Below are 26,535 nucleotides of genomic sequence, written 5' to 3'. Positions count from 1 at the left end.
GATGGATTCCCATCTTTATTCTCTTTTTTCTTCCTTTAGTGCTCATTTAAAAATCTCTTGCTGTGTAATAGTAGTCATGAATGCATGTGTAAGTGTAGTCCTCACATTCTTGGAGATCGTTTATTTGAGAAGACAGTTGCATAAGTAGGTAAATTGCCTAATACAACTAATGATTAATAGAGAAGCAACATTAGAAAGTGCAGAGATTCAGTACGGAATTCCACATCAGTACAGAGCAGTGAAAAAATTTCTCATTTTCTTTGAGCTTCATTTTTCTTGACTGTAAAATAGACATAATAGTTTCTTCAGAACAGGATTGTTGTAACATAATGTGTGTAGGCATCAGAGGGTAGCTACTGAGTATCATTTGTCATTGTTATTCTGATTCAGGAGCTTTAGGGAGATTGCACAAAGAAAGTGACATCTGAATGTTCAAAATCTGTTCTTTATTTCCCATCTGTTGGGCAGGTTAATGGGCATTTCTGAATCAGAATAGTTTGGGAAGTGGGTATCAGAAGCATGCCTGGGCAGTACGTGGTGGGTATACCGTGATCAATCGGAATGAGATTTTGGGGTTTGGGGGTTTTTATTTCTGTGTTTTTTAAAGCAATTCAGCAATCTGTTTATCTGTAGTGGAATTTGATCCTCAAGGGTCAAATGTGTATGTTTTTCAGGTAGTTCTTCCAACATTCATTCTTGAAAGAAGATCTCTTTTAGAAATGTATGCAGACTTTTTTGCACATCCGGACCTGTTTGTGAGGTATTTGAACACTGTAGTTTCCAGTTTTTAAGATGTTACTCAGTAGCTTTCTCTTTGTACAGAATAGATGGATTCCTTTTTTTCCTTTTACCTTTCAGATATTTCTAGGAAAAGGTATTAAAACTTTGTTTATATCAGATGCCTATTTGCTTAGGTTATATGGTAGTGATGTTAAGCAATCAAGTTAGACACTAAAAAATCTTGAGAGCCCATTAGTAGGTAGCTGGTACTTATAAAGCCAAGGCTGGAACTTACGTGATCCAGGGATTGGTAATCACTGTTTATACTTTATCCCAACAAATTCAGTTATCTGAATTTAGCAAACCTTTCTGAAGCACCTGGCATTTGCCAGGGGGAAAAAAAAAAGTCAGTGTCTGCCCTTGAGGAGCTGGTAGTCTAGTGTCCAGATTACAGACTGACTCATAACTTTTAAATATTAGCTTGCAGTAGTAAGTATATATGTATGCAAAAGGAAAGTAAAGTTAGCACTGATTTACACGGAGGTGAGTTCACATTGCTTTTCAGTGGTAGCAGGACATTTTTCCTTATAGCAGGGTGTTACAATCCATTTTCTCTTATTACATTCCTTGGCCTTAGACTGTGGTTTACTGGAGCCAGATACAAATCACTTTGAGGTTTCACAATGGGTGGACACATTGACTAATGCTGGTATACAGTTGACCCTCGAACAGCGTGGGGCTTTGGGGTGCTTACCTCCCATGTAGGCAAAAATCTGTACCTTTGACTCCCCCACAACTTCACTAATAATAGCCTACTGGGAACCTTGCTGCTAACACAAACAGTATTAACATATTTTTGTATGTTACATGTGTTATATGTTGTATTCTTACAATGAAGTAAGCTAGAGAAAAAATTAAAATCATAAGGAAAAATATATTTCCAGTACTTCATTTATCAAAAAATATCCACATGTAAGAGGAATCACAGTTTAAACCTATGTCATTCAGGTTAATTAACTATACATTTATCAGATTCATCAAGCCAAACACTTAAGACTAGTGTGTTTAATCATGTATATTATGTCTCAGTTTTAAAAACTCTTGGTCCTGGGTCCTCTCTGCCTGGCTTATAGTGGACCATGTGAAGGAGTGCAGCATCAGCTTGTGTCCTGTCAGAAAGCAAAACATTAAATTTTGTATTTCTGCCTTGCAGCATTAGTGACCAGAAGGATGCCAGAGATCGAATGGTTCAGGTTGTGAAATGGTACCTCTCCGCCTTTCACGCAGGAAGGAAAGGATCGGTTGCCAAAAAGCCATACAACCCCATTTTAGGTGAAATCTTTCAGTGTCACTGGACATTGCCAAATGATACTGAAGAGAACACAGTAAGTTCTGCACTGATGTTTTTAGTGATATTGAATTGCATACTGATTCAAGATTTTATTTTATTTGGGGGCATATAATAATGGTAAAGGGTAGTAATCAAAAGATGTGCAGCACCCCCAGAAGAACAGAATTGTTAGGTCAACATCCTCTAGATAATAGTGAGCAGGAAAGGAGTGGCATGAGGTAAGATTCAGGGATCATGTCATGCAAAGCCTTGTGGGCTGTAATGGTAATTTTGTGGCTTACCAGGATTGCATTTTTGTTTTAAAAAAAATCACTGTAATGATTTTGTGAAAAATAAATCAGAAAGGGGCAAAAATAGAACCAAGAATATAGCTGAGGAAGTTTGGGCATTATTCCAGAAGACACATTGTTGATTCACACTATATTGTGGAGGTAGTACTTATAGGTGGCCAGGGGAGGTAAAAGAAAGGTGACAGATGAACGCTTCATGTGGGCTTCAGCAGTTCGTTGATGCCGTTTACAAAAAAGGAAAAAAAATTAGATTCAGAGAAGGAAAAATCAAGAACTCTAATTGGAAATATGAAGTATGAGTTACATATACATGTAAGTGGAGTTGACAAGTAGAGAGTCAGAATTTTTAAGAGTCTGGAGTTAAAGGGAGAAGTCTAGGATAGAAATGGGACTTTTAGAGATATCAGTATATTTAGATGGCATTTAAAGCACTGGAACCAGGTACACTTAGCTAGTAAGACAGCATGCCTGGAGAAGAGTAGATAACCCAGACCTGAGTTCTCCGGGCCCCAACATCTAGAGATTGGTTTGAGGAAGATGTTGAATAAGGAAGACTCAAGCAAATGTAGAGAGGCCCTAGCCCATAGTGCCTGGCACGTAATAGCCTCTGAGCAGACCATGAACTCTCCATATTTCTCCCTTTCTGTGTGACTCATTACATGTGGTCCTTATTGAAGACAAGGCAGTATAATGTGTCTCTTCTTACTCATTTGGCAGACTGAAAAGTGACTGTCATCTGTGCCATGCCTGGCCCTGGGTTAGGCACTTAATGCTTGCGGTCAGGGAGGTCTAGTGAAGGGAGACAGACACAAAGCTGTAATTCTAGTAGTGAAATTAAGTGCCGTAATGAAAGTTACGTATAAGGTGGTTTGGGCGTGTGGAGGAAGGAATAGTTAACCACCATGGGAGGTGCAGAGACTCCAATTGTTAGATTATCCACAGTGTCACTTCTGTTTCCACGACAAAAGAAAATGTTATATTTGCTTACAGGAGCTAGTTTCAGAAGGACCAGTTCCCTGGGTTTCCAAAAACTGTGTGACATTTGTGGCTGAACAGGTTTCCCATCATCCACCCAGTAAGTTACAGAGCTCCTTTGCACCATCCATTCTCAAACTGTTTTGTCTAAAGAGGGTCATTAAAAGCTCCAAAGCTGTGGCACCTGGGTGACTCAGTTGGTAGAGCATGCAATTCTTGATCTCAGAGTTGGGCATGGACCTACTTTTAAAAAATAATAAAAAACACAAAAGTTCCATAGCTGAGTATGGATACTATCCATACTATAGTATGGATTTTATGGTTTTTAATCCTTACATCTTTCTAACCTTATGAAAATTGGTTCCTTCTTTCTTGTGTCAGTGCCAAAGGTTCTGTTCCATTGATTAGCTTTGTGTAAAAAGCAGGGATGTGGAAAACTAACTTGTCCTTCTAAAATCACACGTATAACGAGCTGTGCTATAGAGACCTCAGCAATTTTGAGTTTATATAAATGAGATGTAGTTTCTACACAGTATGTTCTTTACATAGTGGAGAGAATGCATATCTTTAATGTCTTATTTGCTCAACAATGTTAGACTGGATATAGTGGATGGGCCTAGCTTGGGGTGGGGCAAGAACATGCTTGCTGACCAGAAGATTTTAAGCCTCCAGGATTGTTTCCCTCATGATTCAGGGAAGTTCCTGGCAGAATGGTCCTAAGTTGTGCTTGCATTGGGAGAAAGGGTATAAAAGGCAGTTAACGTCCTTCTTGGCCTCATTTGAAGCTGTTCTTTGAGGAACACCAGGATTTTCCCTATGAAGCCTGTTCTTACTCCAGGTTGAGTTGGAGAGGTGACTATAGCTGTGTAGTTCACTAATTGAAAACAATTTCTGTTCAGTTTCAGCCTTTTATGCTGAGTGTTTTAACAAGAAGATACAATTCAATGCTCATATCTGGACCAAATCAAAATTCCTTGGGATGTCGATTGGGGTGCACAACATAGGGCAGGGTAAGTCTCTGAGCATTGGGTGGACTAGAGTGTTAATAGAATTTTATTGTAATATGTGCCGGACCCTTGTCTAGTGAGGGGAAATGGCACCAAGAAAGCCAGACTATATGTCATTGTTTGCCTATAAGCATGTGTATGGGGGAGGAGAACAGAGGTGAGAGGTGAGAGGGTGCAGGATTGATTTTTCCCTAAATTGGAGTATCCTGGAGTAACCAGCATCCAGACAGTAAAGCCTTATGCTCATCAGAGATTCTATCCCTTCTCTCCACAGGCTGTGTCTCCTGTCTAGATTATGATGAACATTATATTCTCACATTCCCCAATGGTTATGGAAGGTAAGTAGAGCTATGTCCATTTCCTCGGATCAGCTGGCAGCAGAACCTGCTGTTCCTTAAGCTACACCCCTCCTTTCTCTCCTCTGAACTGGCAGCCTTACCTGCACTCTTGGTTTTGCAGGTCTATCCTCACAGTGCCCTGGGTGGAACTAGGCGGAGAATGCAACATCAGTTGTTCCAAAACCGGCTATAGTGCAAATATCGTCTTCCACACTAAACCTTTCTATGGGGGCAAGAAGCACAGAATCACTGCTGAGATTTTGTAGGTATTTTGTTTTTCTGCTTCTGTTCTCTTCTCTGAAATACTTTGATTAGGAGGAATTAACTGTTTTAATGGTTTTGTCTTTGTCAACTTGTTTCACATCCTGTATGTCTCTTCCTGAAATTCCTTATCAGGAGACCTAAAATCTCGGTTTAGAACAGAAATCATTCATTGTTGGGATTTCCTTCCTAGGAACCTGAGAGGAGTCTTACCAGATTGCCAGCTAATGCAGATCATGGGCCAGTCTGTATAGTAGACCCTGTGATTCCCACTGCATTGTCTCCCAAGTCCTCACAGTCCTTTTTTCTTTGCCTTTCCTAAGGAAAAACAGTAGCCATCACATCTTGGCTTGGTTCTGTCTAGGGTCAGATGAAGACAGTTGTGCTGTCTGGGTAACAGTCAGTTGGGTGGATTCAGAGTCTGCCTGGAAGAGAAGAATCTGCAGGACTTTGTCTTCCCTAAGAGGCCCTGTTAGGAATAGGATTGCAGATGGAAGACACATGACTGGTTAACCAGCTTTCCAGGAAATAATTGGGATGGCATAATTAGCATCCAAAGAAATCTTGAGCAGGAAGGAGCATGAACACAGATGAAGTTTACCTAAAGATCAGTGTAAAATCTAAAAAATTACTGCAGTCAGAGAATATGGGCAGAGCTTAGAAAGCAGCACAAGTCACCACAGGAATTGATGGTGGAAATCAGATGTCCAGAACAAAGGCATGGGTGGGCCTGCTTCTCAATGTTCCTTGAAGGTAACCAGACCAGCACCAGCAAGTCAGATTGTTTGACCTTAGGACCTCAGGATACCTCGGACCATTTGAGCTCAGGATCCTTCCTCAGGATGAAAAGCCTGGTCTCCAGTGTTACATCCTTAAGTGAGACCTTCTCTGACCTTCATTTCAACACTTTTGCCCTTGGTCTCCATTGCTCATATAAACTCACCATAGCACTTACCACCCACCACCCAGAATCTCAGTGGCAGTGTCTCCACAACTAGGCTGTGAACAGCTTGAGGGCAGGGACGATCCCTCATCTTTTGTGGCCCCAGTACCTCCAGCACAGGGTTCTCTTGCTCACCTCATATCCACTATTCATGGGATCTTGCATTCATTAGCATCTTGTTTAGGGGCCTCATTCTTACACTTGGCTCAGGGAAATCCAGTTCCACTAAGCTGCTTTTACCCAAGACTTCACAGTTGCTCTTCCATGTTCTGCTCTGACCAGATTCTTTGGTAGTTCTCAGCTTAAGACTAACAGAAATGTTTCCTTTTCTGTTTAGTTCTCCAAATGACAAGAAGTCTTTTTGCTCAGTTGAAGGGGAATGGAATGGTGTAATGTATGCAAAATATGCAACAGGGGTAAGAACCTATATTCTACACTTAATGTAGGCTTCATTGAATTGTAGCCACTTTTCATCCAGAAATTTAAACACTAAGGCCAACTCTAATACCATGTCTTCAAGGAAATCTTTTCATTCCCCACCTCTTCCCCAGCAATACAGTCATTTTATTTTCCCCTTTCCTCTCAGAATACTCAGTATATATAAAAATATGTATAAAAAATATAAATATATAATATACATATAAAATACGTATATATTTTATATATGTATAAAAATAATGCGTGGCATATAGCAAATAGCCAGTTAGTGACAGCTATCTCATTAGAATGGGTTGTATGTTTTAAGTGCTAAACTAATTACTGTTTGTATACACAACTTGACTTTTTATAAGAAATTTATTTACTGCCTGACACCACGGATACAGAAATGAGTAAGATAGTCCTTGACTTCAAGAAACTTGGAAACAGTACCTAATTAAAGTAGGAAGAAGGTGGTTTGGGATTAACAGGAGGAGCAAACGACCTGGATTTTGGACTTGGAGAATTTAAAATGTAAGAAGCACTTCAGTGTTTAACATTAGAATTAGTTGTTTATGAGTCTAACTTTCCTAAGAGATTAATATTGAGCATGTAGCACATAGCCACATTAAAAACCTCTGTTGACCTCCTACCAAGACTTAGATACACCACTATATTTTAAGCTGAAGGTAGCATATGAAACTCACAGTCTACACATACTATTTCCGTGTGGGATTTATTAAATCTGTTAAAGCCTTCTGGGAAGAGCTGACTTTTCCTCCTGGAACAGTTTGAACAAATAAAACATCTACCTGCCTCTTGTTTTCTAGGAAAATGCAGTTTTTATAGATACCAAGAAGTTGCCTATAATTAAGAAGAAAGTGAGGAAGTTGGAAGATCAAAATGAGTATGAATCCCGCTGGTAAGAGGACTTTGCTAGAGCTCTTGTCGCCATGCCCTTGCTAATGGCTAAGCAAAGGCACGGCTGGGTTTTGGAGACATGATAGCAGAGCGTAACAGAGCACAGACTAATCCTGAATACCTGGGGTCATATGAGCTTCACCACTGACTAGCTTTTTAACCATTACTGTCAGCTTGCCTCTCTTTGCCTTCTTTCCTAAAGTGGGAGCTACCTCAGTTGATGTGAGGACTGAATGAGATAAACACATAGTATATATATAATGCTTGGGATATAATAAATATTCACTGTGTGTAGGCTTACCATCATCTTTGTGGTTTATAAGAGAAGGCAGTGAGGTTCCCTATTGAGGTGTGTACAAACACCTAAGGTCTTTTGTTGCAAAAAAAACTTTCTAAAAAAATTTCATCCCTTACGAGTATATAACTCTAAAATGACTTAAAAACCACTAGCCACAATATCACACTTGGAAGAAACAATTCCTTATTATCATCAAAAGATCTAGTTGGTATTCAGTTTTCCAGTGGTTTCAGACATACCTTTTTCCTTTCCCATTTGCCACAGTAAAATCAGGATCTTTCAGTGGGATGAGAATCACACACTGAAGTTCTTTGTTTAGCATATTCGGGCATTTCTTAAGTGAAAGAAGAGGATCTTACAAATCATTACCCAGCTCTTGTCTCTAACTTGTTAACAGTCTGCGTGGCTGGACTGCCTGCTCGTATTTGTAAGTGGACATCTGTAGAAATTTGTGCTCTGCTCCTCACCACAGGGGGATTTTAGGCATGGCCACTTCTCTGGTCCTTAAGTGTCTTCGGTTGTAAAGTTACCTAGTTAATCATTTTCCAGGCGTTGAGAAGAAACCACATCTCCCACCTCCATAAGTCTCTGCCGTTCACCTCTTGATCCTTATTCTCTCTGTTCAGACTGTTTCTCCAGATTTCACTATTCAGGGGAGTTTTTCTGAAATGGTATGTCTTTGCCCTTATCTAACGCTTTTGACTTACAGTAAGGGAAACTCACACCCTAGAGAGGTGAGCTGATAAGCCCCAAAGTTGCATAGCTAGATAGAGGTACAGCCAGAAGTAAAATCCCAAGTTTCAGTTCTGTTTTCTTCTCTGTTGTCTGTACCATATATCCAGCTTTCTGCCCATCCTTTATTTTCTTCCTTTGAAACTAGCAGTGGAATCTTCTATTTCTCTGTCCATTAGTCCAGTGCCTTGGTACCACTTTAAGGAAATTCAGTCTGTGAACTACACTTAAAGCCATTTGACTTATACTTGCATTATGTTGTATTGAGTGGGGCTCTAGTCTTTCAGTCTCAAGTTTGCTAATTCCTCTGTCCATCTAATACTCGGTGCCTTGACTTCTTTTCCTTGAGCCTTTGGAAGGATGTTACTTTCAACTTAAAAATCAGAGACATTGATGCAGCTACCGAAGCCAAGCATAGGCTTGAAGAAAGACAAAGAGCAGAAGCTCGGGAAAGGAAGGAGAAGGAAATTCAGTGGGAGACAAGGGTAAGCTTGACGGGGGAGCCTGCCCCAACCTACTAGCTGCTACTCACCCTGTACCCTGTGCTGTAAGACATTCATTCATTTCAGTGAATGCTGAAGTAGTGTACCACTTCTACATAAGCATAGTGACAAACAAGGTGAGCCCTGGTCCCTGCCTGAAACTCACTTCAGTGTAATGAGGGGGAGAAGACATAAAATAATAAAAAGTTTGATATTATTTGTAGACATACAAAGCAAGTGAGTAACTGAATTCTCCCTCTTTCTTTTACAGTTATTTCATGAAGATGGAGAATGTTGGGTTTACGATGAACCATTATTGAAACGTCTTGGTGCTGCCAAGCATTAGGTTGGGAAATGCAAAGTTTACACCTGATGACCAGGGCAATAGGCATAATTAAGCAGCAATCTTCCTTTGGGAGAACCTATTCACTCCCTTCTTATTGCAGTGGTTCCTATCTCAGGGATACTGGACTTTATGATGCAGATGAACAATTAAAGCGAGAAAAGCTTCCCTTTTTTCCTTTTCTGTGGCAGTTACAATTTTGACTTCAGTCCTGAGAAAAACTTCAGGTTTTGAAAACAAGATGTCTGCTTTTCCCCCCAAACCCCATGCTTTAAAAAGCATTTATAAATCCCGATCTTAACCCTTGCACACCTAGTATGGCTGTTAAGAGATACATCTGTTCCTAGTTCATATAATCTTGGGTTCTATACACAACACACACACATATACATACATATATACCTGATGCCAGATTTTTCATAAATATTCCATCTACTGTAAATATTGGTTCCTCTGAGTTGTTTTAGAAACTTAGTGCAATGTATTAAAATCAAGTGTTGGGAAATTTCATGGCCTCACCTATAACAACTTTTGTTTTGGACTATTATTAAATTGTATCTAACTCTGGACTATATTTAATTATACTCAGTGCTTCTTAAGGCTTCATAAAGTAATTTTTCCAAATTTTTTTTCTGTGTTTCTTTTATCTGGCAACCTTGAATCCAGGAGCTAAGTAGCTTTACACAAGGACTCTCCTAAAATGGGAGGGTCCATCCTTTTTCTCAACCCTCCCTTATATTCTGTGTTCTCTGTTTATCCCCACCATGCTATTCTCCAGAGTTCCTTGAATTCTCATACAGCACACATAGGGCTCCCAACATTTTATCCAAAAATATTTTATTGCCTTAGAGGGTTTAGGAAGAGGGTTTTAGATCCCCACCCCACACTGAGACAAGTAAAAAAGAATGCCACAGCAGCAAATGGCTCATTCTGAAGGGCATTACAGAACTATCTTTATTTAAAAATACATTTTAAAAAAACCAAACATGTATTAGCACCTATCATTTAGGCACTAAAACATCAGTTACACAGGGCACCTCAAGGTTCTCCATCTGAGAGAACCAGGACAGGCCAGTTCTTCTCAAACTGCTTCTGCAAGTTTTTTGGTGACACTTGGCACACCCTGCTACTTTCTCTCTGCCAGCTGCTATAGTAACCCTTGGTTTGTTAGTCATAATGTGGGAGATAGGAGGTATAAATCAAATTCTATGATGGCAGTGCAAAAAATTCAATGGCACTAGTAGTAGTGTAACTTCATAAAATACAAACACATTTTTAAATACACAATGCTTCAGGCCAACGAGACTGCAGTTTATTTGACTATTTTATGGTAGGGGAGAAGGTTAAGTATTGATGTGAAAGCCCTGATATCAGTAATGGGGATGGTAGAGTCTACCAGCAGAGGAGAGGATGGCAGGTAGGTTAGCTGCATCACTTCACAAGAAGAGTTTGAATCCTCACCAGAAGGGGAACCATCCTCTTCTGGCTCATACTTCCCAAATCCAACAACCTGAAAGAAGCCGGAGACTTGAGGTGAGAAACATGCTGACCAGAAACATGCTGACCAGACAGGGGCAAAGACCTGTTAGAATCTCTAGTCCCAACCCAAACTCAGGAATGGTAACTGGGCTGAATGGGTGCTCTGGAAAGGACAGAGCTATAGCTCAGTTACTATACTCACATGAACACTGAGCATTTTACTTCCTGGTCCTCTGTGAGCCTTGAACCAGTTGACTAGGTCAGATTTTGAAAATGACTTCAATGCTTCAATCTTACAGGAGGAAGGGAAGACAGGAAAGAAAGCAAGCTATAAAAGACTAGCAGTGTATTTTCTGAAAAAGTTGTTACTAAACTAACAAGCCCCCTAGGCAGATCTCTTTGGTTCTGCTTAGCACCTGAGCATATCATTTTATTCTTCCAGGTTTCAGCTTGCCCTCAACATTCCAGAGAAGGATGAAAATGAGCTTCTGTGACACACCTTTCTGTGTTTCATAGCAATAGTTAACCCTGGCAAATAAGAAAGGGTAGCAGATGCTATAGTTACAGCTGAGTAGTACACATGGAGCCAAAACCCACCACCTTCGAGTAACCTCTCGGGTGCATGCTAAGGTGTACTCTGGCCTGAGAAAATACAGTAACAATTGAAATAGAAGAAGAGAAGTTTGTCTTCTGATCAGAAAACTGGAGCACCTTTGAGCTGGGCTGAAACCTCTTGTTAAACCACCCTTTTGCCTCAGTGTCCTTTGTTAATTCATCATGTAGGGTTATATTATCAGAGAGCTAGACTGCAGGTCCTAGAGCTGTTTTTGTAGGTTTTACTACTTTGGGTCAGAAGCGGTCAAAAGACCTGACACCCAGAATTAATAAATCTGGAGAGGAATTGCTCAAAGATCAGAAGTTCTCAATTTTTTTTAAATAGCAGAAACCTTTTTCCCTCCACAAATCCTGTAGTGAGCTTCAATATAAAAACAATATATAAAACAATTAACGTTACACAGAAACAGTACCAATACAAAAATGGATCTGGTCTTTTCCACACAATATTGATTGATTGTGACTCAAAATCAGGAGTCCCGGGGTCAGGACTCTTGTACTCAAAACTGTGTTACTACCTCATGGGCAAGACGGTCAAAGAGATACTGCTGTGTCACCACTTCGTTCCAGTTCCTGTCCACCTCCTCCCCAAGATGGGTATCCTCGCATTCCTTCAACTTGATCAGAGCTGTGACCTATTCCACCAAAGAGAGAAACCCTCAGATGTAGCATCACACCAGTTGCCCCAGCACACACTTGACCCTGTTTGGTCTGGTTTGTGACAGACCTGCTGTGATCCCTTCACTTGGGACCTGCCAGCAGGAAGGGGAGGGATGAAGCTAGGAAGACATTTTGGTCACATTAAGGTGGAACTACAAAACTCAAGAACTGGCCAAAGGAACAAAAGACCAGGCCAGCATTACTCACCTGGGTGTTGAATGCTTCCTCAGTGAGATTCTCGATCTTCTCCTCAAAGCTAGAAAGAAACTCTTCTATCTTCTTATCAACAACTTCAGAACTGAAACAAAATATCTTCAATTAAAGGTCAATCAGAGGCAGCAGTTCTGCCAAGAGGTCCTATTCCCATGCTTTAATAAAACCAGTATTTTGCACCAAAAAAAAAACAAAAACAAAAAAAAAACACATACCTGGTCTCAAACAAAATGCAAAGGAGAAAAAGGGCTAAGGCATGGTTCTAGAAAGACACTGAAGTATTTTCTTCCAGGCCTCAGTACTCTTTCCCTAAGTTGAGTGAGAGAACAGAAAAGGACCCAACCCCTAACTCTAGCCCACCTTCCTGACATCCTCAGCACATAAGCAGTAACAACCCATGCTTGACCCTGCTCCAAAGCTGAGAACCAGTAAGACTTGAACCCTGGTTCTAGGATAAATGCCAGGTCAGCCATCTCTGGTTTTCTTGTCCTCAGGCCCGCCTAGAGAGAGGACACACTGGCAAGCCCTGCACAGTGACCATGGGATACCACAGGACTTCAGTTAAGCCTACTAGGATCATTGGAACCATTATTGATCCATCTTGGATCAGGCCATCTATGACCCACCCTGTATCCCCCATGCCCCCCCACCCCACCCCAGCTGTGATTAAGTGAAGCAAACCCTATTCAGTCAGTTGCCTGAGGTTTAAGGAGGCACCTATAACCCCCAGTATCCAGGCCAAGAATAATAGGACCATCTACTCACTTGTATTTTGTTGCCTGAGTCCCCACGGTGACAGAGAATCCTAAAATCCCAGATGTGTTCCTACAGGTAGGGTAAACATGGTACCTACGGCCAGAATGAAAAGTTCTGTGAACTCAGGTAGTCCCCAGGGCCCTGCCCTCAGAGACTAGAGGTGAGTGGGAAGGGTTTCTGCACATCCTAACTGGACCTGGAGATCTAAAAAAAAAAAAAAAAAAAATCCAGATGATATGCATCTACTTCATTTTTGGGTTAGGGTGTCGACCCCTCTTCTGAACTGAGAACTACACACTAGCTTTTTTCCTTGCTAATCTTTGAAACTTGACTGAACTAAAAACCTGATCATAGTCCAAGATGCAGATTCTAGTTGTTTTGACCAGTATGACTCTAAAACATGGAAGGACCAGCAAGCTCCAAGAGGCTGCGCTCAGTCAGGATATCTGATAAAACAGCCTGCAAAGTAAGCCCCAGACCTTTATTTGAGCTCAGCGCTCTTGCCAGCAGACTTACCCAAGGGTCTGCTTGGTTCGAAGGAAGTCAAAACAAGGCTCTTCCATGTGCATCTGTAATTCAACATACTACCCATCAGCCCAACTCCTCCCAGCACAGAAATCTCCATTTCTAACCCCCAAGTGGTGTACATAACCCCAAAGTCCAGCCTCCCTTACTGCCTTCTTCCTAAATTGCCCAGGCCCCCTGTCCATGCTCATAGCAGATGACAATACCAAAAATAACCCCTCTCACCTACCAAACAGGTCCCCGACCCCTCCCAAGTCCCTAGCTCCCAGACAGAAGAGCCAATCTCATAGTGGGTCAGGGGCTCCTGAACACATTACTCTTCTTTATTACAACTTACCACAAGCAGCTCCATAAGAGTGTATTCTTTTAGACTCCTGGCACCTGACTGAAAGGAGAGGTTGGTCAGACCAACTGAAAATCCAGTGACTTACAGGACTTTTTAAGAAGCAAGCTATTCTTGACAACCATTTATTCAGGAATCCATCCTACTCTCTTCCCCCAAGAGAGCTGATCACACCCTCTATTTCCTTATTTACAACAATTTTGTTGACACATCTACCTTCCCACTAGACAGCCTGCGAGGACAGAAATCACATTTGATCATTTGTATTCTTGGCCATTGCACAGGACTATATATCCCAAAGGAGGTGAGTCCTAACTGGACTTTGGGTATTGGAGTAATAACCAACTTGCCGGCTCCTGCCCAAGACCCAAAGGACAAAACCTGAAGTTAAGTACTTGAAGTTCAAGGTCCTAAGGAGAAGAGTAGAAAATATTTGGGATCAATGAAGGGTATCCAGACTGATTCCTCAGACAAAAAGGGTATGAATAGAAGCTTCTAAGGCCACACACAGGAACCCAAACCAGTCAATAAGAGAAATTCCTAAGAGGCAGATAGATACCATACTCGGGAGACCACAACCTGGCTGGCCTGGAGAGTAGCAAAATGATGCAGTCAGAATGAAAGAAAGCAGGAGGCCAACAAGTAAGGATGCTGCTAGTACATCCCACAATCAGGCTCCTCTAACAGACTCTGCTCCTTTCCACTTCACTAGAAGAAGAGGTTAAAAGCCTGTGTGTCCCGCAAGTCCTGTTCAGTTAGACAAGGAGATACTCTGTTCAAAATGCTCTCTGGGAGGAGGGAAGTGGTTCTGTAAAGAAAGCTTGTTTTAGAAGTGCTAAGAGGTAATGGATAGAAAATACCTCAACAGACAAGGTCCCACAATATGAAATCTCACCCTACAACAGGTAAAGTACTATGGATTTTGAGCAGCAGAAACACTGGAAATGTGGACAGGGCTAAGCAGGGCCAGGCCATATCATTTATGAAATTTGGGGCCCAGTAATTTTAGCTTTAAATACTAAGCTGAGAACAGGGCACCTGGGTGGCTCAAGTTGGTGAAGTGTCTTTGTTAGGCTCTGGTCAAGATCCCAGAGTCCTGGGATCCGAGTCCTATATCCTGCTTCCTGCTCAGCAGGGAGTCAGCTTCTCCTCCTGCCCCTCCCCACTACTGCTTGTGCACGCTCTCTGGCTAGCTCTCTTGCTCTCTCAAATAAATCTTGAAGAAAAGCTGAGAACCTGGATAAAAGCAAGCAAACTAGGTATATCTGTGGCCAGAGTAAGATAAGCTCCACAGACGAGGTAGGTCTCTATAGAAAGACATACGTCCAGGGCCAGAAACAGTAAAAGGACAAGGTGACAGGCCTGCCCAAAGCCCAGACCAGGAGGATCTTCACAGGGTCTGACAAGATAAGTGACTTCCTCATGCAGGACACCGGGGAACCATAGCATAGGAACCCTAGAGTTTGGGAAGTCTGAGATCAGTCTAGACAGGCACAGGTCCCCACTGTCCGAGAATTAAGTGGGACTAACCACAAGTTAACAGGCCAACTGAGACCGTTGGAAAGCTCTTATTTTAAGCCCTATCCCACCTTTCTAGAATGGTGTGGAAAGAACACAGGATCTGAGGACACAAGGAATAGATTCAAGCCCCAATTAGGATGACCTCAGGGAAGTAAGGGATTCTGGACTTCGTGTTCATCAGCAAAATACAGTGACAAATCCTTTATCTCAGATGCTTTAAAACTTTTAATTATGACTCTGGTAGTCATTCTGTTTGCTATATATTGATCGCTTGGCTATGTTTACTTTTGTCTCCTTTTCAAAACCGTCCTTTTAAAAAAATACCCTGCTACTTGGGGTTTTTTCAGGGGGACGTGGGAACTTCCAAACACTCTTCAGTCTCTGTCCCTCTGGACTAGTAGTTGAATGATTCAGTGAAGCCCTATGATTGTAAAAGGATCCATTTCACTAATAGGAGCAATTTTTTTAATTCAGTTGCCTAAGGAGGACAAATGACCCTAAGGATTAAAAGCTACAGAGGTAACTGCAAAAGGGCCTTGAAAGTCCTAGGGTCACAACTCCCAGGTACTTTGGACTTTTAGTGCCTTCGTACTTAGGCTTTGGTGCCCTAAAGATACTTAGCCATGAGGATGGCCGTCTGTAAAGGGGCCAACTGACCTGGTAGTACACAGTGACTTCAGAGTTGGCATCACCCTTGTTCAGAGCTCTTACTTTGCACAGGTGGTGGCCACTAGGCAGCTCTACCACCTGGAACTGCACAGGCATCTCCTGCTCCAAAGGCATGAAGTTCAGCTTGCTGCAAAAGAATGAGTATGGGTCACTGCACAGTGCCTTTATCCTCTTAACCCCACCCACAAATTACTGTGAAGACAAGCTCAGGCTGCCCACAGTCCCTTCTGAATTAACTTTGTTTACACAACCAGCCTCAAGAAAACCTACCGCAAGGAGCATCATCCATTGTGGATTTAGTAATAACTGAGCTGTGGCTCAAGGCCCTACTGCTGGTAGGAATAAACAACTCCCACAGAGAAAAACCAATACTCACTCAACAACATATTTCAGGAAATCCATTGATTCCTAGGAGGCAAAAAAGAAAATAACTATAGCAGGCTCTCCTGACATTAATTTCACCCAGAAGCAACTAATATCAATACTCTAATTCTTTAAGAAGCCTTGGATAGAATTAGGAAAGCAGATATAGTCTCTCAACAACATTGATTAGGACTGTTGAAAATTAAGAGGCTCTCACAACTGAACAACGACTCTGTTCTCCCATTGGCATTCTGTTTACCTGTACACTGTGGCATAATCAAACTTAACTGTTCCGGTTAGCCTACTAGGCTTTGTCCTCTGTGACACCTGTGACTGTGTTTTCAAAACCTCGGTCTATAAATACAGAACATGGCATAGAGCAATAAACAACACTTCACACTAAGTGAATGCTTCTCCCCTCTCAAGACTTCTCTTTTCTTATCTACAAAATTGGGTATAAAAGGAAGTGTCAGCTCAACTCTATAGTGGTTTTTACCTAGAGCAATTCATGGTACTAAGTCCTCTGGACCAAAAGGACCCCCGCCCAGTACTCCTACTGTGCTCAGAAAAGCAGGCAGCTACCCTGCTCCTCTCTGTGGGTTGAAGCTTTTAAACTTATGTGGGGAGGAAAGAAACTAAGGCTGGTTTAGGGGCTGGGGAATAAAGACGGAGTGGAGAGAAGACAGCAGCCAGTCTCAACAGTGGCCACTTAACATATTCCATCAAAGGGCCAGTCCTGAGAAACCGGAAAGCCATGAAGGCAGATGGTCAACAGCCAAGTAATTTAGGGAGAGTCCCAAACAAGCATTCTTGGCAGGAAGAGGCCTTTTAGTTATAAGATCCACAGACCTATCCCACTCAATATATGTCAGAACAAACTCCTCATATGCCCCCAAACCTATTTTTCCCACTCCTCCACCAACCCACTGGTTCAAGCAAGAAATCCAGGCATCATCTTAAACCCCTCCCTCCTCTATTAGACCCACATCCAATTAGTCACTGAGTTTTAGCCATCCTCTACTGCACTATTTCTCTTCATTTACTTGCCTAACCTCAGGCTTCATCATTTTTTGCCTCAATGTGTGCGTGTGTGAGTGCGTGTGTGTGTGTCAAACGCACATAACAAAGTTTAGCATCTTAACCATTTTTAAGTGTACAGTTCCATAGTGTTAAGTATATTTACAATGTTGTAAAATGGAACTCCAGAACTTCCTCACCTTGCAAAACTGAAATTCTGTACCCATAAAACAACTCTCCCTTTTTTCCATCTTCCCAACCCTTGGTAACCACTACTCCACTTTCTGTTTCTATGACTTTGACTTCTCTGGATACCTCATAAACTCTGGAATCATGTCAACTCTTATAAAAGCCTCTTAACTGGTCCCTGCATCTTTCTTAACAAATCCCTTTTTAGATGCTTCACTGATTTTTCCATTTACTACAAGATAAAGCCCAAGCTCCTTAACACACAACCTTGATATACAAGTTCTGCCAAAATGTGTGTGTGTCTGTGTACGTCCCTCAGCATACCCCAGAGCTTCCACTTTAATTTCTAAACTGTTGTTTCCACACATAATCTTCAACAAATAACCAATACCATGTATTTACCCAATCCATTTCACCCAAAGCTCTGTCCATTATCAGTAATCTTCTCATTAAGAAAGTCTTGCCCTGCATCAGCATGGCCGTGCTATGACAACTCTACAGAGCTGCTCTTTCTGGAGATCTAATGCAATTCCAGAGCCCACAGCAGCATTCAGACCTAGCCAAGAGCAAGAGAGCACCTCACACTCACTGTGCTTGTGACATTTCCTTGTACCAGGCCTTCAACAAAGAGCTGGGATTTGAACTGCTTGACGAAGCTCAGCAGAGACTCAAGGGAAAGGCCATCCATCAAAGCCCGGTATTTGTCAATCATAGACCAACGGGCATATTCCAGGATTAAAAGCCGCACATCTCTGTTCAGAGGGCAGGAAAAAAAAAAGTTTCATCATTTTGAAATGAATCAAGGTTAAAAAAAGATTTTAAGTTTCTACAGGTGACATGTTTCTAAAAAGACAGAATTTCTGGGGCGCCTGAGTGGCTCAGTGGGTTAAGCCTCTGCCTTCAGCTCATCTCAGGGTCCTGGGATCAAGTTCCACATCAGGCTCTCTGCTCAGCAGGGAGCCTGCTTCCCTCTCTCTCTTTTTGCCTGCCTCTCTGCCTACTTGTGATCTCTGTCAAATAAATAAATAAAATCTTTTAAAAGAATTTTTATCATAAGATGGGAGAAAATGTCATAATCACCAAAAAGCACTTACAATTAAATACACAAAATTATACATAGATTTGCTCTCTGGTACAACTCACTCACCTGTCTCAATTGCAAAATAAAAATTTCACATTAGTTGCCAGATGAGTCACACACCAATTTAGAGTTATTACTATTTTTCTTTGACATCTCATTAATATTTTATTAATTAATAGGGGTCAGCATTATGGGAATCTATTACTGCACTGACAACATAGTACACATAGTGGCTCTAGGCCAGAATCAGACCAACCCCTATTCCTCATACCCCCAACTTCTCCCACCCCGAACTCCCCTCCCTCCTCACACTAAACTATTGGAACATGGCAAATTATCTGTGACTCAATTTCTTCATCTGTGAAACAAGGGAAATAGTAATGGCTACCATTATAAGGTTTGGACAGAATTAAATAGATATGTACATATAAAAGTTTTATATGTAGCAAATAACAAATCTTCAATAAATAGGTATAATTATTAGTCTACCACATTTTAATAAGGAAGTATTCAGGAGTTACTGGATACACAGGGCTATTTTTCATCATACTGAAAGTCCCAGACAACTCTCCTTTCCAACTTACATTTGGTTATTTTTACAACTTTTTATGACCAGATTATCAGTTACTACAGGTCTGACTCTTAACTGCCACCTGCCTTGCCTTTGAATTTTGTTCATATGTGGGCTCCTTATAACTGTGTCAAAAAGGGGTGGTGGAGAGATGGGTAACTAGGTGATGGACATTGAGGAGAGCATGTGATGTAAAATGAGCACTGGGTACTATGTAAGACTGATGAATCACAGGCCTCTACCTCTGAAACCAATAATACATTATATGTTAATTAACTGAATTTAAATTTTAAAAAGTTAAATAAAGAACTGATCATGAAATAAATAACTGTGTCAAGAGAAGGCTCTCTATATAAAGTTGTGCTGTTTACCATTTCTAGATGCCCAGCAAGGATCAAGCAGGGGCTTGCAAGCCACGTGCACAAAGGGCTGTGTCTGCTTAGAGGGGACTTTTTTCTCTCTCCCACAAAGGCTCTTCCTGCTGAAAGAGAGCACCCAAAAGGGGTACTTTTTCTGATTCACACAGAGGTACATCTAGGCTACCATTAGCCCTAGACAAAAGAACAGGCTCAGGGCACCTGGGTGGCTCTAAGCCTCTGCCTTCATCTCAGATCATGATCCCAGAGTCTGGGGATCGAGCCCCCATATTTTCCTTCCTGCTTCTCCCTCTCCCACTCCCCCTGCTTATGTTCCTGCTCTCACTGTGTCTCTGTCAAATAAATAAATGAAATCATTTAAAAAAAAATCTCTTTAAGACTATGCTTTCAATTCTTTAAAAAAACAAAACAAAACATAAAGAACAGGCTCTAATGAAAGCCTCAAGGGGTTATGAGCAGAGGGTTTAAGCATCATTATACAGTCAGAAGGCTTTTTGCTGTCCTCTGGAAACTTGGCTGAATTCTGGATAGCTACAGTTGCCAGGTAAGTGACAGGTTAAGCAATTAAACTCAACTGTTTCATCACAACAACACCCAATATACTAAAATCAGCAGTAAAGCAATTTTGAGCTATAACAAAGCCAGCATTTCTTTAACCGTTATTTACTTACAAACTTTGGAAAAAAACATCCTTGTTTACCTTTAGCCTCTAAGTAGAGTAAGTAGGCTTATTTTAGTCCTACTCACAGAGTTACTTAAGCTATTTTAGAAATCCTATAACCTGGGGGCACCTGAGTGGCTCATTAAATGTCTGCTTTTAGCTCAGGTCATGAGCCCAGGGTCTTGGGATGGAGCCCCGTGTGGAGCTCCCTGTTCAGCAGGAAGCCTGCTTCTCCCTCTCCCACTCCCCCTGCTTGTATCCACTCTCTCACTGTCTGTCAAATAAATAAAATCTTAAAAAAAAAAAAAAAAAAGAAATCCTATAACCCAATGGATGGTCTCCTTAACCACAGCCAATTCTAATTTGAAAAATATTACTGAAACTACAGCCTCATTCCCTCTATACCTAACCCCTAGAAAGGCAAATACTTTCAGGCCTTCAAAATATAAGCTGATCCTATGTATACACACTTGGCCAGAGTTTCGGGCTTGATGAGGATGTTAAAGTAGGTCTTCTTCAACTGCTCAGTTATCATTGTGAAGACAGCTGGTGTGGAACTGAACTCCGCTAGATAATCAATAATGAGCTGAAATAGTAGCTAAAAAGAAAAGAAAGAGGAAGTTTGAGTAAAGAAGCATGAAATCCACTATTCTTAAAGATTTTCTTCTTCCAAATAAACTTAAATAATTTTTTATTCACTATCTCCACTGTCCCTAAATGTGACTTTAACTGGGAGGGCATTAAATTTATATATTAATTTTGGAAGTAATGACAACTTTTATCAAGCTATCCTATCCAGTGCTGCAGAGAAACTGACGGCAAAGGGCCGTGAAATCAAGCCTGAAGCAGAGGCTGTATTGCATGCATTGCTAGTAATTAGTAAATACGTTGCTCTTACGTGTCACCAGCCAAGAAAACATGCTAACCCACATCAATGAACATTTCTTTGTTTATACCACCTCATACATAAGCCTCTATACTTGGTGCTTTAGGGACAACAAACATAAAATTTAAACCTCTCTATGAACAAAACAGAACACTTGTACTTACAGGTAGTTTGTGGTTGAATCCCTTCACTCGAATAATTAAACCATGTTCTCCAGCTACCAACTTATACTCTAGCTGGGCCACATCTGCTTCATATGCTGGCTCCGCAAGGTTGTGGGTAAGGATATTGACAAAGATATCAAAGAGGACCACACTGAGAGTATAAAATGCAAACAACACCATTAATTGGCAAGAAATAAACATGAACAAATGTGCTTTGGAATAGGAAATTCCATGTTTGGAAAGATGGTAACTATTCCATAATGTAGTTCAAAGGTAAATACAACTTACCCAGGACTCAGTTTTACAGGCACATTACAGAACATCTACCTTCAGCAGTGCTTCCCAATCCTCATCATGTTATGCACACATGTAAAATGTTACTGCTTATACTGAAAAATGGGGTACGTGTGAAAGGCAACTGGCCCAAAGGCTCTGGCCATCCTTGCAGCCCAGGTTTTCTGACTGACAAATTAAAAATCTGAGGGAAGGGAGGCAGTTAATATACTTTTTCAAGTGGTATTAATAAATATTAGTGCTGCCTCTCATTCTAAGGCTAGATTCCGCAGTTTATGCAGCAAAGGAAGAAGTATACTAACATTTCCTGAGCACCTCTCAGGCATATTCTAGGACTGACTTCCCACAGTGCAGTTATCTATAATACATGTTATTTGCTACTATCAAAGTATAATCAGATTCCTTGCCGGTTTCTAAATATAGGATCAACAGATGCATTTGTTCTCATTATAGACTGGAAGCTAATCCAAACTCATTTCTAAAGAACTTTCTCAATCCAGTAATACTATGACTACCGTACACTATCCGCATGTTTTATAACTGGGTGCTGGAAATGGAGCTGCCACAATTCCATTTTAATGTTCAGTATCAATACAAATAATTTGTTTAGGGCACAGGAAAAAATACATAAATCAACAGCACAGCTCAGTACTAATAGAGGAAATGACAGAATGATTCAGAATGAAACAAACAAAATAGTTTTTCAAAAAGAAACATTTTCCAGTAAAGAGGACAATTGCTTACTTTGCTGCAGACTTCTGTATCAAAGGTGAAATCAGATGGAAACGTATATAGGCTAAAAGAAAAAAAAAAAAAGATAAGAAAATACAGGCCAGAGGCCTCAAATATTTTGTACATCTGCTATATGCCCCTAACATCACAGTTTCTAAAAATTCTGAAATAAACTATTAGCCCTTAAATCCTTGTTACATCTTTATCCTCAAGTTATCTTTAAAAAAATAGTATTTACCATTCTAAGTAGTACCCAGAAGTCACACTGTAGTCTGTGGGAAGATCAGATACATAGACAGATACACAAAGGAGCCTAGGAATGCTATATTTATTAATAGCTTTTGTCAGAGAAAATGTTTACAGAGGTATACATGTCAAAAACATTAAAGAACAATCTCAATGCTCACAGAAAGTTATAAGCAGATACTTTCCAAAGAAGCTGAATAAATATTAAGACCATTTTTAGAAACACTGGTAAGTAATTCAAGAAACACCTTCCCAATAAACTCAAGAAGGCCTAAGAGCCACAGAACAGTTGTGTTAAGCTTGGGGATCTGGGTTAAATGGCAATGAAGGGATTTTATTTTTTTATTTTATTTTATTTTATTTTTTTTGGATCCCAAGCTGCTTCAGTAAGTTCCTATGCTATGCACAAGAACAGAAAAAATAAAAATGCAACACAGTTTGGGTCAACTTTAAAGACATTTGGGTCAACATTAAAGACAAGAACTCTGAAGTCTATTTAACTGTATACTGTGATTCTCTTACAATAAAAGCAAAATGGTAGAGGGAGAGTGATGGAGGATATTTTACATTTGTAATGCTGGAATAGGCTAGCTATTGTGTCTAAGAATAATCTCCTTCAGCAAACTCTTAACACACCATGCATTCCCCAAGATGGTCAAACACCTGGCTCTGCTTTCATTTAACTGCAAGAAGAGTATTTAAAAACAATTGCATTTTAGCCTTGAATTCTTATGTATTTCCTAGAATCTGTAATTTATACAAGGATTTCTGCAACTGCACAAGAGTACAGCATGGATCTGATAGATAAGCCTAGAAAAGATCTTCAGGGCAGCCTGGGTGGCTCAGTCATTAAGCATCTCCCTTTGGCTCAGGTCATGAGCCCAGGGTCCTCAGACTGAGCCCCGCATTGGGCTCCCTACTCCTCAGGAAGCCTATCTCTCCCTCTCCCACTCCCCCCGCTTGTGTTCCCTCTATTCACTGTGTCTCCCTTGGTCAAATAAATAAATACAATCTTTAAAAAAAAAAAAAAGAAAGAAAGAAAAGATCTTCAACTGAAAGAGGAAGGAGAAAGGGAGACAGGTGACAGACACACAGAAATAGGTTGCTACCAAGTGGAGAAAGAGTTGCTATACTTAGCTCACTCCTTTTCCAGAGGGAAACAGTTTACCTTTGGGAATTTTGAATTTGTTGTCTTTCTTATACCACAGGCAACCTTGTGGCGTATTCACAATTTTAACAGGGTATTCTGTCTCAGGGCAGTCAAAAGCTTTCAACATGAAGTCCGTGGCTAACAAGAAAAAAAGTAATAATTCATTCAAGTAATTTAACATGATTCCCAATAATCTGTTCTTGGTTTTAGAAGTCTAGATAACTTTTCCCTGTGGCAAAAATAAGCCAAATTTAAATGCTAGAATATAATAAATTAGTAGAACACAGAAAAGAAAATTCTCTTGGCCTTTAAATGAACTCTGAAGATCTATAATTTCCTAAAGATCGATTCTAATCTCTCCACATTCTACTTCTTTGTCTTTCTCAAAGACAGTCTTAAGTGTAAGAGGGGCCTTTAGTCAGGATAGTTGTATAAACCAATTTATAAACAAATCCATTCTTGAGTGAAAATGTCTTTTATCAACCTTATGGACATTTGAAAGGTAACAAAAAAGTTCTGTTCTAACTAAGTCAAACTTGGGATGGCTGGGTGGCTCAGTCACTTAGGTCTTCACCTCAGGTCATGATCCCAGGGTCCTGGGATCAAGTTCCGCATCAGGCTCCTTGCTCAGCGGGGAACCTGCTTCTCCCTGCCTGCTGCTCCCCCTACTTCTGCTCACTCTCTCTCTTGCTCTTTCTCTGGCAAATAAAATCTTACCCAAAAAAACAAAGTCAAACTTGTCCTCTAAGTTAATGAAAACATAAACTGTTTCATCCATATGTAGGTGAGAAAAGCTACTTAAAGGAAAACAAGAATATAAAAAACTACTTGTTACATTTATTAAAAAGAACTGGGTTGTTTAGATACTCAAAGTTCAAGATGTGCAACTGAATTGTCTAAAATATATGAGACTTTTTAAAAAGGCTTTTGGTCTTCTAACTGAGGTTAGATACACATAACAAAATTAACCATTTTAAAGTGAACAATTCAGAAGTATTTATTTAGTACACTCATAATGTTGTGCACTTCTATCCAGTTTCAAAACATTTTCATCACCCTAAAAGGAAACCTTTATTCTCCATTAAACAGTCACTTCCCATTATCCACTCCCATGCTTCCCCACCACTGGCAACCATCAACTTGTGTTCCGTCTCTATGGATTTACATATCCTGGGTATTTCATATAAATGGAATCCTATATGACCCCTTATGTCTCGCTTCTTCAGCATAATGTTTTCAAGGTTCATCCATGTTGTAGCATGTACATACTGCATTTATTTTTATGACTGAGTATTAGTCCTTTGTATATATTTACCATAATTTTTTCATCCATTCATTCACTGCTGGACATATGGGCTATTTCCCATTAATGAATAATGCTGCCATGAACATGCATGTACATGTATTTATTTGGCTACTTTTTTTCAATTCTTTTGGGTATATACCTAGGAGTGGAATTGCTAGGGAAAATGGCATTCTGATTAAATTAGTTATATACAACTGTAACCTTTGACCTAGATCAGTGGCCTTCTCATAGTTAGAATGTTTCCCATTACAGGCGAGTAGACAGGCAGACAGATACACACACATATCTCTATACAGAACCAAAGTCCTTGAAATAATACCCTTTCTTTATAAAGCAATTAGACATTTCGCTATTTTCTATCCTGGTTTTTTTTTTTTTAAATGCTTTCATAACTCATTACACACTGACCTGAAAACCCACTACAATGATTTCACGAAACTTCTGGTTTAAAAAACACTAGAACAACCAGGAAAGATAATGGCTGTTCCTACAGAGATCTGACATGAAAGGATCAGCTATGATACACAAGAAAAAGCAAAAGTTTCAGGGAGTCCCAAGATACATTTAAATCCTATTTTCTCCCTTCACCAACTGACTAGTCTAGGAAAAGTCACTTTGCCTTTTTAAGCCTCAGGTTTTCTCATTCAAAAAAGTAAGGAAACAATGTTACTGGGAAGCTCAAATAGGAATTTAAATGACACTTTGTAGATGCACTATACAGCTACTATTTGTTTTATTGATACATAAATGGATTATGTATAATAACTGCTTTTTCACTGACCTATGTACTTATTTTCAGCTGGAAGATGAAGATCTGGATTTAATTCAAAATTAGTCTTCCACAGTTCAGCCCAAGAGTTTTCAACATCTGTAGAGATGAAAAACAAACTGATCCAATAAAAAATGCTGAGCATTCTCAATTAACAAACCAATTAACAACTAGCCTTCACAGATCAATTTTTCTTTCTCAGGAAAACTGTAATATATCCAGGCATGCTAGCCATTTACTACTCAAAGTGTGGTTAGTGGCACTGGTATCACCTGGGAGCTTATTAGAAATGCAGAATTTCAGGCCCTACCCCAGAGCTAGTGAATAAGAATTTGTCTTTTAATAAGATCTCTAGGTGATATATACATACACCGAAGTTTCAGAAGCACTTTTCTAAAACACAGTCAAAACTCCTCCCCAAACTACCCAGAAAACAGGATTTTTTCACTAGCCATATTAAATATAAACATAGTAGAAAATAATTTTCTGCAAAGCAGTATGAATAATTTTCATTTCAAAGTAAACTTCTAAAAAAGTTTACACTTTTTTCCCCATAGGAACCATCAGACAAATTATTAAGGAATAAAAATTCTCAGATGAGTCAGATGAACCTAAACTTGTAAGACAATTATTAAAGTATTTTACCTTCCATACTATATTGAGTCCCAAACCATTTCTCCTTGAGGTCACATTTTCCCTCATTAGCACCAGACAGTAGAACAAGATTTGCTTTTTGCGGAACTAGCTGATTAAGGGCTTCAGCAATGACCTAATTGGGGTAGGAGGGGACACACACACAAATACACACAGTAACAACTTTAACCTAATACATCTCTGTTAAAAAGGCAAAGCCATATTATGTTAGGCATC

The 26,535-nt window shown here is 40.2% G+C and overlaps 2 protein-coding genes across 10 annotated transcripts in view; one reads left to right on the top strand and one right to left on the bottom strand.

Annotated features, from left to right (window-relative positions):
• The window catches only part of OSBPL9 (oxysterol binding protein like 9), a 180,742-nt gene extending 169,273 nt beyond the window's left edge, over positions 1–11,469 (top strand). For 7 of the 8 annotated variants that reach the window (XM_046028122.1, XM_046028115.1, XM_046028114.1 and 4 more), the window contains 10 exons: positions 675–760; positions 1,934–2,105; positions 3,352–3,436; positions 4,236–4,346; positions 4,618–4,681; positions 4,803–4,943; positions 6,223–6,301; positions 7,133–7,224; positions 8,603–8,738; positions 9,007–9,706. In XM_046028122.1, coding sequence (XP_045884078.1) covers positions 675–760; positions 1,934–2,105; positions 3,352–3,436; positions 4,236–4,346; positions 4,618–4,681; positions 4,803–4,943; positions 6,223–6,301; positions 7,133–7,224; positions 8,603–8,738; positions 9,007–9,081 — 1,041 coding nt within the window. In that variant the 3' untranslated portion in view covers positions 9,082–9,706. Of the gene's footprint in view, positions 1–674; positions 761–1,933; positions 2,106–3,351; positions 3,437–4,235; positions 4,347–4,617; positions 4,682–4,802; positions 4,944–6,222; positions 6,302–7,132; positions 7,225–8,602; positions 8,739–9,006; positions 9,707–10,999 lie in introns of those variants that run through there. The other variant, XM_046028113.1, reaches the window with a different exon arrangement.
• NRDC (nardilysin convertase) overlaps positions 10,004–26,535 on the bottom strand; it is a 113,058-nt gene continuing 96,526 nt past the window's right edge. Inside the window, exons 16-31 of one of the 2 annotated variants that reach the window (XM_046028111.1) lie at positions 26,311–26,434; positions 25,678–25,764; positions 23,609–23,728; positions 22,207–22,258; positions 21,169–21,319; positions 20,589–20,716; positions 18,018–18,180; positions 16,236–16,267; positions 15,848–15,986; positions 13,664–13,711; positions 13,318–13,370; positions 12,811–12,894; positions 12,040–12,130; positions 11,691–11,807; positions 10,760–10,849; positions 10,004–10,588 (exon numbers count right to left, since the gene is read on the bottom strand). In XM_046028111.1, the coding sequence (XP_045884067.1) occupies positions 10,391–10,588; positions 10,760–10,849; positions 11,691–11,807; positions 12,040–12,130; positions 12,811–12,894; positions 13,318–13,370; positions 13,664–13,711; positions 15,848–15,986; positions 16,236–16,267; positions 18,018–18,180; positions 20,589–20,716; positions 21,169–21,319; positions 22,207–22,258; positions 23,609–23,728; positions 25,678–25,764; positions 26,311–26,434 (1,677 nt within the window). In that variant the 3' untranslated portion in view covers positions 10,004–10,390. Of the gene's footprint in view, positions 10,589–10,759; positions 10,850–11,690; positions 11,808–12,039; positions 12,131–12,810; positions 12,895–13,317; positions 13,371–13,663; positions 13,712–15,847; positions 15,987–16,235; positions 16,268–18,017; positions 18,181–20,588; positions 20,717–21,168; positions 21,320–22,206; positions 22,259–23,608; positions 23,729–25,677; positions 25,765–26,310; positions 26,435–26,535 lie in introns of those variants that run through there. The other variant, XR_006821437.1, reaches the window with a different exon arrangement.

Source organism: Meles meles, chromosome 1 (genome assembly GCF_922984935.1).
Source record: "Meles meles chromosome 1, mMelMel3.1 paternal haplotype, whole genome shotgun sequence".
Classification (NCBI taxonomy): Eukaryota; Metazoa; Chordata; class Mammalia; order Carnivora; family Mustelidae; genus Meles; species Meles meles.
The sequence above is the reverse complement of the archived record's forward strand: the minus strand, read 5'-3'. Positions and strand labels throughout refer to the sequence as shown.